Raw genomic sequence first — 14,147 nt, forward strand, 5'->3', positions numbered from 1 at the left:
TGTGCTTACGTGTGTAGGCTCTTTCCTTCATTTTCCGGGCGCAATTTGTTATTGCTAGGATGTTTGCTTGGAAAGCTGTCGTAGTTGTACCCAGGTTTACGACTATACCGGTTGTCGACTATACCAGCGCCTGTGCCCTAAAAGGTACCGAGATGCTTAGAGTTTTGATTCGATCAGCTTTTCATCCCATGGGTTCGACTGTCTTCAATTTTCTGTGTCCCAAATTCGTCGCTGTCCTGAGGACATCGTCACCCATACGGTAAGCGCTTCTTAGGGCCTCGGCCTCAGCCTCTGAACTTTGTTCAGGGACTGTCGATATGTGGTGATTTTGGTTCTATGCCACCATATGACGGTGGAATATGTGATTATGGGTTTCACAATGGTGACGTACGTCCAGTACACCATCTTCGGTGAAATTCCCCATGTTTTTCCAAAAGTGTGTTTGCAGGTCCATAAAGCCGTAACAACAGCTTCTTATCAATGCTATGTTATGAAGAGGAACTTCAAAACATTTTAGCCAAAAGAGAGCAGGACAAAATCATGTTCGAGTTTCAGTAGGAAAAGTTAAAATTGGAATACTTAAAAAAGACTTAAGCAAATAATGCTACTTTCTATTTGTTTTAGTAATGCATCATAAGTTATTTCAATTTAATAATGAACAAAAAACGTGAATGTAAAATTTCGATTTTTGATTGAAAATTTCATAAGGAGTAGATGCCGATTTTATTTTAAAAATTATCAACTTTTCCAAAATGCCCCAAATTCTACATGATTTTAATTGAACGGAAGCGAAGAATCAAGAAGAAGAAAAATCAAAATTTTGCAATCGCGTTTTTTGCCCTTATTGGCATGTTTCCGACCTAAGAAGTTGCCCAATGGCGAACATGCAAGTTGTGGGTCGAAAATAAGGAAGATATCGTCCGTTGAAGATTGCGACCGCTCTAAAACCGTTCAAAATAGACAGAAAATGTTGATTATGTGGGAACTGGAAAGGCCCCCGTGTCTTTTTATTGGTTCATTGCATTCTTTGTCTCTTTCCGATGAAAATGATGTATCACTCGAGGTACTTTGAGAAACTTGAATTTTTATAAGGCCCTCATTTGGCTATTAATGTAGTGAAAATTTTAGCGGTGCTATGAAATTCTAGCTTTTCTCATTCCCCACACCTTTTGTTTGACACGTATTTCCGGGAAATGCCTTGTTTGGTCACATTGCCATTTAGGCGATTTTTAGACATTTTATTTTCGCTCTGGCGTGCCTCACGATAACTAAAAAAATTGAAAAAAGTAAAGCTTATCAATAGCTCAAATTATAGCTTATGCCTACGAGAATGAAGAAAAATCTTTAATACTACTCATATTGTGGTGTTGCCTATTTAGAACACTTTTTTTTTTAAGTGCCGCTTTCGGCCAGAATTGCAATTTTTACTGTAAATTTACGATTCTGACTATTTTTATCTCCCGATTTGGGCTGACGGGAATGAATAAACATTTTGCAATACTACTCAAATTGTGGTGTTTTCTATTTCGAAAACTTTTTTTCAAGCAAGACCTGCAGACGCTTCAGAACCAAGTGCAACAGACCCAAGAGGAATCATCAAAGAGATCACAAATAGAGAACAAGAAGTGGTATCTGCGTGGGCCAGTTTGCAAATGATTTGCGAGCAGCGCAGAGGAAAATTGGCCGATACTGGCGATCTGTTCAAGTTCTTCGACCTGGTGAGGACGCTGATGCAATGGATGGACAACGTGGTGCGCCAAATGAACATCAGCAAAAAGCCCCCCACATTCACCGTTTGGCCAGATATAACCATGATCCAGGAATTACCTAATCGGGGCGATCGGGGTTTAGATGGGGGGCAGTGTAAGGGAAATGGCGTGGGGTACTCACGTTGGACTAGGGGGATCGAAATTCATGGCATTTCAGTAAATGGGAGCCCCCTTTGCGCCCCATTTACTGTCAAATATGACACTGACAAACGGGAAATTTCGTCCGGGTTACCTGGAGAAAACTATATAAGCGGCGACGAGAACCACAGGGGAGTCAGTGAAGTGACGGCAGCGAGTTAGTTAAGTTATACCTTGTTGAATAAAATGTGGAAGCCGAAAAAAGAGTTTAATACCCGGCCATCCACGGTACAATATTTAACACTACACGACAATGGACAATCTCATTAGCAATAATAAATACCCGGTCGTTTGAAGATGATTTTCAAAAGTTTGTAATATATCTTTCTGCAAATTTGTGGACGATCCGCATTTTTTTGCACTTAAACTGCTTTAGTGTGTATAATTGTGTGTGTTCTTTAATTGAAAATTTAAAAGAAGGCGAAACTCGAATAGGCATTTAGTACATGAGTTAGCAGATTTGTAAAATAAACTGCACCGAACACAATAATATCACACTCAATAATTGATATGGTGGAAAAGAGTGGGAGGCGCCGTTACCGAGAAAAATCTGTTTACCGTTCTATAAAAAGTTATCACTTCAAAAATATTTTTGGTAATTCTGATATAATTTAGGCAAGCAGTGTAGCCAAGCGCCGATAATATCATCGAATGACTAGAATTGTTAGTCAAATGGAGTAACGATATAGCAGTTACATTAGTGCCTAGTCATTTCAGGGAATGACCGATTTATGTACCAGCTATGTGCTTAATCTCAAAACACAACAGATTCAAGAACTAAATAGATATTTATTCAGATATTCATAAAATACAACTGAGTTGCAATTAAAAACAAGTTGTGTCTATAGCAATAAATGGTTTTTCTAACTTATATAAATTTAACCATGGGTTGTATCATCTTCTACAAAATCGCGTGCTACGTCTCTAGTCACACACTCTACGTGACTAACTTTGTTTCGGAATTTGACTCCATAGAATTTGTGAGCATGCTCCAATAGCTCCGGTCGGAACGTCGTAGTAATAAACTGTGCATCTTTGGAGAGTTCATGGATCATATTGGCTACTGCTTTTCTGTGCTGGGCATCTAATGCTTGATCGATTTCGTCAAACAAGTAGAATGGCGCGGGATCACATTTTTGAATGGCAAAAATCAATCCCAAAGCTACCAATGATTTTTGTCCACCAGACAATTGATTCATTTCTTTCATTTCAACGTCAGCATCCGTAAACGAGATTCTTACACCAATACCTAAACAGACCATCGCTTAGGAAATTGAAAAAATCAACAATTATCTGTACCTTGAAAGATGTCAGAATTGGTGTCCTCTGGAGTAATATCTCTGCCTTCCTCACTGTCGGCAGTACGAAGCACCAATTTAGCCTTACCAGCTGGAACCAGTTTCTTAAAAACTTCTGAAAAATATCTGGCAACTTGTTTAAATGTAAACTGGATGGCTTCGACTTTCCTTTGCTCCAAAACTTCAATCAGTTCTTGTATTCTAGCGCCTCTGCAAGAAATTGATTCCTTTTTTCATACTATATTTTTTATACATTGGGATAGGTATACGTACCCTCTAACTAGTTCCTCCATTCTTTTTTGGAGCTTCTCTTTTTGATCGGAAAAACTCATAAACTGATCTAGCGCTTTTTTATTCACATGGCAGAACTTCTTCAGCTGGGTATTTGTCTTTTCCAATTCTTTAAAGAGCTGTAAATAGCGGAATAAATACTATCGAATTGTGCATTTTTTATTAACATTTCTACCGCTTTATACGACATTTTGGCAAAACTCTTGTATAAATCTTGGGTCGGTAATGCACCCAACTGATTAATTTTCTCGACACTTTCTTGAATTTTTGCTTCCAAAAGGTTTTGCTTTGAAGCGAATTTCTCCAAGTGCTTTGCATCCTCGTCGATTCTGTCTTGGGCGTCCTTCTCTTTCCTTTTGCATTCTTCAAGTTCAATTTGTTCTTGTTTCAACTGCAGTTAAATGCTTAATGTTATGCCAATACGTAGACCAAAAATTTCGAGATTACGCAATGCTGCATCCTACCTTTTTCGACATGTCCTTAATTTTTATTTCGATTGAATTCAATTCCTTATTGACCTTCTCAATTTTTTTGTCAATTTCCTCCAGTTCACTTTTGCAATTTATCAACTGACGTTTTCTGTCTTCTAATGAAATTTCCTAAAAGAACATTGCCTCAATTTTAAGAAACCTATGGGTTTAACACTTCTTTACCTGTAAAGCATGTAAGACTTCATCTTTCCTCCGAATCAGATTATTCGTCAGCAAATTTTCCAGTTTGTTCTTTTCCGCCTCCAATTTCATTCTTGTACTGAAAGCCTCTTTGTTCTCTTTTTGTAGTCTTTGAATGTCGTCATTTAATGTGTCGACCTGTTGCTGATCGGCGACCGACAGAGACGATAATAGTTCCTGATGCAACTCAGACTCCAAATTCTCTTTGGTGGTTTGCATTGCCTCCAAACTCGATTTACATTGTGCGAGGGATCGTTCTTTGGGCACACGAAACTTCTCGATGTTGGAAAGTTCTTCTTTCATTAATCGTAGGTCCACTAAAAACTCGATGATTTTTAAACGCTACACAATTTTGCCCGTTACTCATGCAATATTAACCCGGGTTCATACCTTTCACTTTATCGTAGATCACTTTAGCTTTGCTGTTCTTGGTTTCGATTTTCTGCATATCAGTGACAATTGTGTTTATGGTGGTTTCAGTTTTGCCCAGTTCAGTACGTAGTGTTTTCAGTTCCTTTTCGCACTGCTGTATTTGTGCAATTGTTTCTCCTCGATTTTTTTGCATTTCTAACCGCGATCGTGAGGTGTTGAAGTAGCCACCGGTTAGTGAGCCTTTAGATGAGACTTGGTCTCCTAATGTGTCAGAAATAAAATGAATTTGTAGTCAAGTCTAGCTGTCATAGATATCAAATCTTTTAAATCGTACCATCGAGAGTAACACAGTCAAGTCCTGTGCTTCTTGCAAGTTTTGTGGCTGCATCCAAATGCCTGCAAATTAGTGTCTTTCCGAACAGATACCTCATCGCCTGGTCGTATTTTTTTTTGTAAAGCAACTTTGAAACCATTGCAATTGCGTCCTAACAAAGCGTGTGTAACCATTATTATTGTGATAAGATAAAAATATATGTATACTTAATACTTTTTGTTAAAACTACAACTTGCAGGTCAAATTTACACAGAATGACCTACCACCTATACATACTTACAAGCAGAGTGTATACTTCTATACGATCTTACTTACTGCATCATTGGGATAATCCTGTTCTCTTACATTCAGCCTATTAAGAGGCATGAATGTTACTTCACCGGGCAATGCCTGTTTATTCATCTCCATCAGGATTCTAGTTCCGATTTTATCGTTCTCCACGACGTGATGAAACAATCTGTTCCCAGCGGTTACTTCAACGGCTATGTAAATACTCTTTTCGCATTCAAAATTTTCAATCACTGGACCATAATAACCTTGAACGATTTCCAAGTCTTTACCACCTCGCGCTAAAATGCCACAAAACATTATTGATGATCATGTAGATATCTCTCATTAATCTCACTGTAGAGAAATATAAATACATTTTTCGGTTTGACCATTTGAGAATAAGGTACATTGCAACCGATTGGAAAATACTGATTGTAGGTAAAATCAAACTTCACAATTAGCTTTTCGCGCAGCAAGTTTAAAATTTGCTAAATATCCTTATTCAAATCACAATATTTGAAAATGCGTTTCCAACGTTTCCAGAACTTACCAATAAAAGTATCTAGTACTTTTCTGATACTATCTCTGCCGTTTAAAATTGGCTTTCCAACCATAGACCGTAATTGCTGATCTGCTTTGGCGAGATCGTCTTTGAGCGACGATAGGTTGGTTTGCACATTATTTTCTTTGCGCCACAGCTCACTAGAAACACATAAAACTAAGTAAATCCTAAAAAATGACATTCGACATAACAATACTTTCTTGTGGCCTGAAACTGATCTTTATTTTTTTTCAGCTCGTAACATTGTTTATTGTAGTCATCTATGTAATTTTTTTGACGTTCCAACTCTTGTGATTGCTCTTCAATCTTCTTTTGAAGTTCGACCGTCTTTAACGCATCCCTCTTCAAATCGGCTTCCAATTTATCTTTGTGATCCTTTTTGTCTTTTATTTGTTTGTTGAGAGACTTCAACTCGCCTTGAATCCATTTATCGCGATCCTCCTTAGACTTAAAATGGCTACCCCTGCCCTGTTTGGCATATAGTTCTTTGCGTTTTTGCTCTTTTAAGGCCAATTCCCTAGTACATTCCTCTTCGCGAGCTTTCCGCTCCTCATACAGGGGTTTAATTTTTTCCAATTCGGCTTCCTTCTCTTTGATTGTTTGGGTGAGACGGGCTAATTCGTTTTCGGCTCTTTCCTTTGACTTGTTGTCGCCTGAAAATAAATTGTACGTTTTATTTAAACTTGGTATTTCAATTAATAATTCAACAGAACATATTACCTTGTAGTTCTTCGGATAAGTCTTTGATATTAAAATCTAATTTAGTCTTTTCCTTGATCAAATGCTGATGATCGTTACTAAGAATATCACGTTCCTCCTTAAACGTTGCCAGCTCTTTTTTCATTTCCTTAATTTTTTTGGAAAAGGCTTTTATCTTGTCCTGCGCTACTTTTAAATCGCCTGCCAATTTTTTCTGTTCCGATCCGGACTGATCACGATGCTTCTCTAACTAAAATATTCAAAAACACGTTTAGTATAAATGAAACGAACACAATACACATCTTATAGTGCATACACACATCAGCTAACTTCTTCTTGTTGTCATTCAGTTCAACTTCATGAATAATATACTCAAGTGCTCGTCTAATTTTGTCGTGATGTTGGTATTGTTTCAACTCTTCTTTTTCCTCCTCCAAAGTGGACAATTTTTCTTCAATTGTAGTCAAAAATTCTCGAATTTTTTCAATTTTTCCTTCGGTCTCCTTAAACAAACCTACTGATTCTGCTTTTCGTTCGTCATATACTCTGGTTCCGGCTACTTCTCGTAGCAATTTGAGACGGTGCGTATCAGGAGCAGTAGCCATTTGCAGGATCTATAAGACGATAATTTTCGATTAAATATTATTCTTTAATTCGTTGCGAGCAACTAATACTTTTCCTTGCTTGACGATGTAGTAAGGGTTAGAACTTGAAAAGCCGGCCGATTCTAAAAGATTCATCACTTCACTTCTTGGGACAATTTTTTTGTTCAAAAAGTATTGGTCCTTTTTCGCACCAATGACACGACGCAAGAAAATCTCCTCGTGTTCGATCTAAAAAACAGATTGTGGCCTGATATCGAAACAATTCACAGGAAAGCTTTACCGGAAGACGGGAATCTGAGTTGTCGAAAATAATCTCCACATATGCGGTAACAATTCTAGGTCCAGTGCCTTCATGCAGTAAAGATTGTCTTTGCTCAGGTTTTAAATGGGAATATTCATCACTAAGAACGAACTGAATAGCTAAACATGTAAATACCAGTATTACGAACAGCATGGATAACAACTCAAAAGTAATGTTTCTTACCATAGAAAAAGTTACTTTTTCCCGATCCATTTCTTCCCACAACCACGTTGTGTCTTTTGTCGAAAGGTTCTACCACAGTTTGATCCCGATAGCTTTTAAAGCCTTGTATAATGACCTATGGAAAATGTTGCAAATAACAATTTAAAGAATTGCAGTTGAAGCTGGTTTGCTTCATTTGGCAACGGCAAACCCAATTTAAGAAAAGCAAACAGCACTTATTTTCAGATTTACGTTGTTATCCGTATTAATTTTATGGACTGAGCCTTTGTGCAGCTTGATGAAAGCAAATCCAAAATAAATAATGGCTAATGTGTTATCAAAACCTTCAATATTTACTGCCTGCCTTTGAAAACTGTAAGTTTACCTGAACCCTATATTGATAGTACAAGAGGAAACAAACTTGCCTGTTTTATATACATTTCAAAATGAGCAAAAACCAATTCTAGTCATCCGTTTTCCAAAAAACAGTATTTTAACAACGGTAAATAATCCGTCCTGTCTGATCCTACCAGATACTACCTCGTATGTCACTAGCGCATTTTAGCCAACCTGACTCTTTGTTTCTGACTAACCCCCCAAACTTGTATGATTCAGATTCTGTCTTTATCTATCTTTATGACTCTGTCTTCATCTATGAAAAAAAAAACGTGCTTTTGAGATTGTTGTTTATATCAAAACTACAGTGATACATAATTCAAAACTCTTTTATAGTTCGGATACTTTTCCGTTTTGGTAAATAGAAGTTTGTTTTGATTAACGGAACCTCAAACTAACTTGCGCATGTCATTCACAGAACATACCCCCTTTATGATATTTTGGGGGATATTTTTTGATGTCATTTAAACAAGGAGTCAGGTTCGCTAAAATGCGCTTTCAGATATGTCAATATATGGCGGGCGGGCAATTTAAAAGAAGAGGTTTGCGACTGCGTGTCATTCTTTAAATACAACGTTGCCAATTAATCCCACGTCTGCAATAAAATAATCTATTGCTATTATTTTATTGAATTGCAAGCTTTAATAATCACTGTTAGTTTGTGTCTCCTAAATATTCGAAAATATTTCAAAATTTCAACGCAGGCTCGTGCCATAGACAAATAATAATTAACTCAACTGTAAATTGCATTTATCATTTTCAAAGATTCATACGTCTCGCAATCTAATTTGTCAATCACAATAGATAGTATGGGAAGCACAGATATTATTCTAACTGTAAAAACCGATGTTGATAATGAAAAGAAACCAGTGCAATATTAGGCGAAATAATGAAAATAATGCAAAAATAAAAATTATATCAACTAAATTTAATTAGGTTACCAATCACATAATAGCATAACTTTACACTATTATGACACTTTCAAATATACAGGTATTATTACCATGAAGCATATATAGATAATATATACATAATCCAGCGTTCACATCTGGCAATGCAGAAAGCAACGGTGCCCAAACAATAACTAATCACAGTTACACCAATTCTAAAATATTAATGACACCTCTACTGTTTGCTGCCAGTAGCACATTGGACTGCTGTTTCCAGCACACAGCCGAAACAAACTCATTCGAATCATCTTCGCGTCTTTCGGGATCCAATACGCCCTCGACGGTTTCAAATTTGTGCTGAAACAGTTTTTTGGTCAACCCTTTGTAATAAACATACAATGAATTGTTCTCAGAACCACAAGCGATAAAGTCACCATCGGTCGCAAGACCAACAAAGTTTTTCTCGTTTACATGTCCCACAAAAGATCGAAGACAATGCGGAGTCTCTACGTTCCACAGCTTCAACTGCGAGTCGGTGGATGCGGAGACAATATGCTCGCCATTCAGAAACTTTACATAGCTGACAGCTTTCTTGTGGCCCTTAAAGATGTGTACTGCTTCTTTCATGTTCCGCAGGTCGTAATAGTGAACGCAATGATCCGCACTTCCAAACGCCAATTGAGACGAACTTTTTGGGTTAAATTTTACGCAACACACATTGGCTTTAGCTTCAAGTGTTGCGACAGAATGCTCTTCATTCAACGAGTATAATTTTACTCTCGCGTCGTCAGATCCTAGAATACAAACAATGATCATAAATGAACATTCAGAACCAACAAGTAAAAATAACTGGTTTCGTATTTTCTGTTTACCTGATGCAACAAGCCGTGTGTCCACACAATTGAAATCTACACTCCAGCACCGCTTTTCGTGTTCCTGGTACGTTTTAGTTCTCTGACCCGACGACGCATCCCAAATCGTAACGGTTCCCTCATAGTCACTTGATGCCAATGTGCTTTTGTGATAATTATGCCAACTGATACACGAAATCTTCGACCGAGAAGTCATCTCCAGGCAGGGATAATGAATGCTTACCACATCTTTCATTACTGCACCGTAATCAAACACTTTAATGCGTTTTGTAACACCGGCGATGGCAAAGAATTCGTTATCTTTGTCAAATTCGATGCTAGAAACGATTGTAGAATTGTTAAATAAATCGTTCGAGTAATTGAGAGAAGTGAGAACACGCATTGTGTTGTAGGCTGAAAATTTGATCAGACTTTCTCGGAATTCGTCCAAAACGCTACTGGACTTCACCTTGTCCAGTGGATCTTTACCGAAAATCAAGTCTTTGGATTTCGATGAGAAGTAGCAGTCTACAAAATCATCAAAGTAAGCATGCATTCGCCTGCGTCGTACAGCTAAAGACGCGGATTGGCGCGATGGAGTTTCACACAATGGGGTTTCTTCTCTTCTACCTAAAAATCGTACTCTCTCATAAAAAAGTACTTATAAAATGTACGGTTTCAAAGGAACATTAACAAGAAAAACCTGATAAAAAACCAGTCCAGGCAAATAAATTGATACTGCACTAACCAGTAGATGAACCAATATTGTCGATAATTTCAATCATTTCTTTTTTCATTGCATTTACTGTGGACGCATCAGATTCAGAAGCCCCAGCCGTGGTTCTTTCTACATCTTCAAGCGTAGGACATTTGCTGTGAACCTCCTTAAGTTTATTGGCGACCTGAAGAATACCAGTAACTAAAACGGATGCTTGTTATTTCGGGTAAAATAACATACCTCTTCAACATCCCGTTCGATGACTGATATTTCCTTGATTATCTGCGATTGTTTCTCCTTTTTCTGTTTAAGTAAATGTTTGAGAAATTCCAACAAAAGTCGATTTTGTGAAGCATGGGATTGGGCCTCTAACAGCTGCTTTCGTTGTGTGAGAATCTCGAGCATGACATTAACGTCTGGCAGAGTTAAATTGTGTGACTCGGTCGCTACAAATTCACGCAAACCGTCGGTTCCAGAACTTAATTCTCCTGAACTGTCGCGATTCATTCCAAAGGCTTCGTAGCCATTAGTTCGCGCCTTATGCTTCTTAATCAGATCGTTTAGTAGGAAATTTGGAAATACATCGTTCGTCGTTATGGCTTTGCCGCATTTTGGACACACTTTTACAGTCTCCAGAGTTTTTCTGAGACAGTCATAGCAGTACGTATGGCCGCACTTGGTAATATGAGCCTCTTCGATTAAATTGAAGCAAATAGGGCAAGAAAAATCGACACTTCTGTCTTCATATACCGCATTCTGAGGACGTGGTCGTTTAGGAGTGCGAATAGATCCTCGGTGAGATGGAATATTGCTGCCACTTTGAGATGAAGCCGAGCTGCTGCGTCCATCACGAGCTGATGCCATTGTGTGCAGCTTTCAGCTCACAACCTATTTGAAAGTGATGCTTCTGTATGATAGCAGCCGATAACTGGAGGAGATACTAACTCGTTCGATAAGATGGATTTATGCCAGAACTTAATACTTGTACATATCATTTTTTTCTGTAATATGCTTGACAATTTCATATATGCATTGAAATAAATTACTGATCAAGTATAGCAGCACTTCTTATGTTACATGCTGGCGTGATATAATCATAATAGAAATACTTAAAAATTACAACTTACAATTCAGATTCTTCAAAATGTAGGGTATTCACTAGTTTGATTGCACATTATAATTAGATAGCATTAACGGTTGAATATGATCTAGGGCCCCAATCTCTGAAGCAGCATACATAACATAAAACTGTACCTATCTAAAATCGAAATATTTTTCGTTGAAATTTTAAAAATGTTAATTATTTTTTTTACCTGGTTATATTTGTTTAAAAGCCTCCCGAATTGATGTAAAAAGTTGAAATATAACACAATGCTTTTAAAGTTATATTTATCCATTCCTTGCTAGTTAAATAGACGCTTCTAAAATAAACTGCCAAAAAAGTCCTAATTCCAATAAGTTGGATATTTGGCAATTGTAGCACATGTATTGCTGAATACATTTCGCTTTAATTTCACATTTTTTTCAAACTGACCTAAATTACTTACAAGTACGCACACTAAGGAATAAATGAATACGATTACTTTTATATCTATTATCTACTCTCAAATGGCGATAACTATACACAAAAACTATGTCATCAAGACAGCATCCTTCCATTCGATTAATAAGACCATTTTGACATTTAAGCAGTGTTGCCAGTATTCTTGAAAGGGAGAGTTTCGATCGTTGTTGTATTTTTACGGAGAGTCTCTACATAAGATCACAGACACAGAACGTCCCTCATATTCTATGATCACAGAGTCTTTATCTATGAGAGTCTCGGTTATAAGCTCTCCGATATGTGTTCGTGGCACAGGGATGTGTCTTCTGTGTTCATCTATCACACAGAATATCCCCCCAGCATAGATAAAGCCCCCTAGAAATAGGAGGGATGGTCAGTGATTAGTAGTAGAGTAATAGTGGACGGAGTATATATGTATAGTATTTGTTTCAGTGATTTTCTATAATAACCGATTGGCAATGGTAATAATCATAGAGAATATCTTTATGAGACGAGATAGCAGTCACAGTGCTGGGAAAACATATTTATTGATTACTACCTATTTGTTTACCATAAAGTTTGCCGTTGTCAAGGCACGGATTGCTCCTTAACATGTTATAGCCTGAGTGTTAATTAGGTCAATCATTGATCTTTGGTTGAGTCCAAACCATTTTTCCATAGGTAATGCACTAACAGCGGTTTAGCCGAAAATTTGTGTTAAAATGTCTGTTACAAGCCGGTTGGTGTCCGTGGAATTAGCTGTTGGAAAAGTCACTTGTCCAGGCGTTTGGCTGTGTTCCAATGGAAAAATATCTTTGCAAATTTACATGATGGACTCCGTGATTCAAACCGATGCACATCACCCTAATTTCCCAATTCTTTTCAACGAAAAATTTAAATTTTACAAAAGATATCTAAACAAGCGCTGTCCGGCTGCGCTACAACGAAGCTTCGCCAAGGAATTTTTCAATGCAGAGTTGATCCAATGGAAAAATTGTGATGAAGGGGTTATTCTAGCAAATTTTTGCTCCACTCTGGTTGATCTGCTACATCCAAGCAATATTACAAGTATCAACAAAAAGACGGCCAATGTAGATGTACTTATGGAGCCCACCAAGCTGTTTCCAGGTACAATATTCCCCAAATTAGAACTACGCACACAGACTTCAATCGAAACGAAGTTTGAAGTCTTCAAAAAAGAAAATCCTGCTGTGCACATAAATACGAAAAAATGCAACATTCCTTTAGATTTTCGCCGTGAAAAGAAAAAAGTTTACCCAAAAAAAGTGTGTCATACAATTGCTTATAGCAAGGAGCAACAGAGGTGCCCCAAAGTCAAAACAGACAAACGGCCGATTTTTATGTATAGAAAACCTGATGACAATCTTATATTGCGAATTAATCCTAATAACGTAGGACATGAAAATGTAGTGGAAAGAAAAAATGCTACGAATTTCGTTCAAAAGATGAAACCGAAAGTAATTGACAAATGTTCTTCGTGCTACTGTTCGCACAACAGTGCTTTCTTCAGTCAAGAATGTCAAGAAACCGCAGTGAACAGTTTTATCCAACGCCTCAACAGAAACAATCAAAAGCAAAGCGAAAATATACGCCCTTGTCAGTGCTGCTTTAAAAGTAAATATAACTTGTGCCCAATTTGCTCGAAATATATTTATACTTTTTCCCGGAATTCTATAGACTTGGGAACGTCTGTAAACAACTTAACATTTGCAGCAAAGCAAAATTGCACATGTTCTAATGCTATAGCAGACAATCACTCAGAGAAGAAGGTGTGTTTTTGTTGCCCTGAAGAGAGGGCAACAAATTTAGTCCAAAAATTACACGAGAGAGTGATAAACACACTAAATGTTGGATCAGACGCAATAGAAAGTTGTTTTGCAGAGTGCACAATCTGTGAATAAATATATTTTAGCCAGTCAAAAATATTTTGTCTGTGTTTTAGCTTTGTATACCTATGTATCTAACTCTAACCAATTGAATTTGTTATTACACTAGTTGTTGCTCCCAGCATTGCTTCGTGGAGCACATAATCTAGATACAAGTTAATCCAGTTATTTACTTTGCTAAATGCACTTTCGGTTATTCTATACAAACAACAAATCGATTAACGGAGCATAATTACGGAAGATACAATGCTTGGGTCAGATTTTTTGATATTCAAAAAAATACATGGTCAATAACGCTTATATACCACGTAAAGTGTAAAGTAATATTCACAAATATCGCCTTTTTGCAGCAATATAGGCCACTACAGCC

The 14,147-nt window shown here is 37.3% G+C and overlaps 4 protein-coding genes across 5 annotated transcripts in view; 1 reads left to right on the forward strand and 3 right to left on the reverse strand.

Annotated features, from left to right (window-relative positions):
- The window catches only part of LOC125502425 (collagen alpha-1(XI) chain-like), a 1,585-nt gene extending 1,161 nt beyond the window's left edge, over positions 1 to 424 (reverse strand). Inside the window, exon 1 of the mRNA XM_048660489.1 lies at positions 392 to 424. Within this exon, the coding sequence (XP_048516446.1) occupies positions 392 to 424 (33 nt within the window). The remainder of the gene's footprint in view (positions 1 to 391) is intronic.
- Positions 425 to 2,676: 2,252 nt separating this feature from the next.
- On the reverse strand, positions 2,677 to 8,213 carry LOC109543106 (structural maintenance of chromosomes protein 3). Its single transcript, XM_019912645.2, has 17 exons — positions 7,898 to 8,213; positions 7,494 to 7,608; positions 7,290 to 7,429; positions 7,079 to 7,237; positions 6,725 to 7,018; positions 6,426 to 6,654; positions 5,902 to 6,358; positions 5,694 to 5,845; positions 5,189 to 5,442; positions 4,874 to 5,024; positions 4,558 to 4,800; positions 4,150 to 4,484; positions 3,961 to 4,095; positions 3,672 to 3,887; positions 3,479 to 3,615; positions 3,207 to 3,415; positions 2,677 to 3,156 (listed from the first exon to the last, which is right to left on the reverse strand). Exons 1-17 carry the CDS (start codon positions 7,910 to 7,912, stop codon positions 2,786 to 2,788), a joined length of 3,612 nt encoding a protein of 1,203 aa, XP_019768204.1. The 5' UTR covers positions 7,913 to 8,213; the 3' UTR covers positions 2,677 to 2,785.
- A 568-nt stretch (positions 8,214 to 8,781) lies between these two features.
- Positions 8,782 to 12,016, reverse strand: LOC109543108 (E3 ubiquitin-protein ligase COP1). Its single transcript, XM_019912650.2, has 6 exons — positions 11,641 to 12,016; positions 11,455 to 11,585; positions 10,568 to 11,215; positions 10,358 to 10,511; positions 9,631 to 10,239; positions 8,782 to 9,552 (listed from the first exon to the last, which is right to left on the reverse strand). Exons 3-6 carry the CDS (start codon positions 11,189 to 11,191, stop codon positions 8,963 to 8,965), a joined length of 1,977 nt encoding a protein of 658 aa, XP_019768209.1. The 5' UTR covers positions 11,192 to 11,215; positions 11,455 to 11,585; positions 11,641 to 12,016; the 3' UTR covers positions 8,782 to 8,962.
- LOC109543114 lies at positions 12,007 to 13,816 on the forward strand. 2 transcript variants are annotated; one of them, XM_019912659.2, is made up of 2 exons: positions 12,007 to 12,263; positions 12,324 to 13,816. In XM_019912659.2, exon 2 carries the CDS (start codon positions 12,593 to 12,595, stop codon positions 13,790 to 13,792), a length of 1,200 nt encoding a protein of 399 aa, XP_019768218.2. In that variant the 5' UTR covers positions 12,007 to 12,263; positions 12,324 to 12,592; the 3' UTR covers positions 13,793 to 13,816. The 2 variants fall into 2 exon arrangements, with proteins under 2 accessions (XP_019768218.2, XP_019768219.2); XM_019912660.2 differs by having other exon boundaries at positions 12,078 to 13,505; positions 13,569 to 13,816.
- Positions 13,817 to 14,147: the final 331 nt, after the last annotated feature.

Source organism: Dendroctonus ponderosae, unplaced genomic scaffold (genome assembly GCF_020466585.1).
Source record: "Dendroctonus ponderosae isolate FM_Combo_2020 unplaced genomic scaffold, Dpon_F_20191213v2 Dpon_F_20191213_1, whole genome shotgun sequence".
Lineage (NCBI taxonomy): Eukaryota > Metazoa > Arthropoda > Insecta > Coleoptera > Curculionidae > Dendroctonus > Dendroctonus ponderosae.

What these genes read in the sequence shown, in the direction of transcription:
- LOC109543108 (XM_019912650.2), bottom strand. Translation starts at nt 11,191, where the DNA reads ATGGCATCAGCTCGTGATGGACGCAGCAGCTCGGCTTCATCTCAAAGT. An exon ending in TCGAACGGGATGTTGAAGAG is followed by an intron (nt 10,512 to 10,567) that starts GTATGTTATTTT and finishes GGTATTCTTCAG; the next exon opens with GTCGCCAATAAACTTAAGGA. An exon ending in CAATATTGGTTCATCTACTG is followed by an intron (nt 10,240 to 10,357) that starts GTTAGTGCAGTA and finishes TACGATTTTTAG; the next exon opens with GTAGAAGAGAAGAAACCCCA.
- LOC109543114 (XM_019912659.2), top strand. Translation starts at nt 12,593, where the DNA reads ATGTCTGTTACAAGCCGGTTGGTGTCCGTGGAATTAGCTGTTGGAAAA.
- LOC109543106 (XM_019912645.2), bottom strand. An exon ending in AGTACTAGATACTTTTATTG is followed by an intron (nt 5,443 to 5,693) that starts GTAAGTTCTGGA and finishes GTGGCATTTTAG; the next exon opens with CGCGAGGTGGTAAAGACTTG. An exon ending in TTAAGGACATGTCGAAAAAG is followed by an intron (nt 3,888 to 3,960) that starts GTAGGATGCAGC and finishes ATTTAACTGCAG; the next exon opens with TTGAAACAAGAACAAATTGA.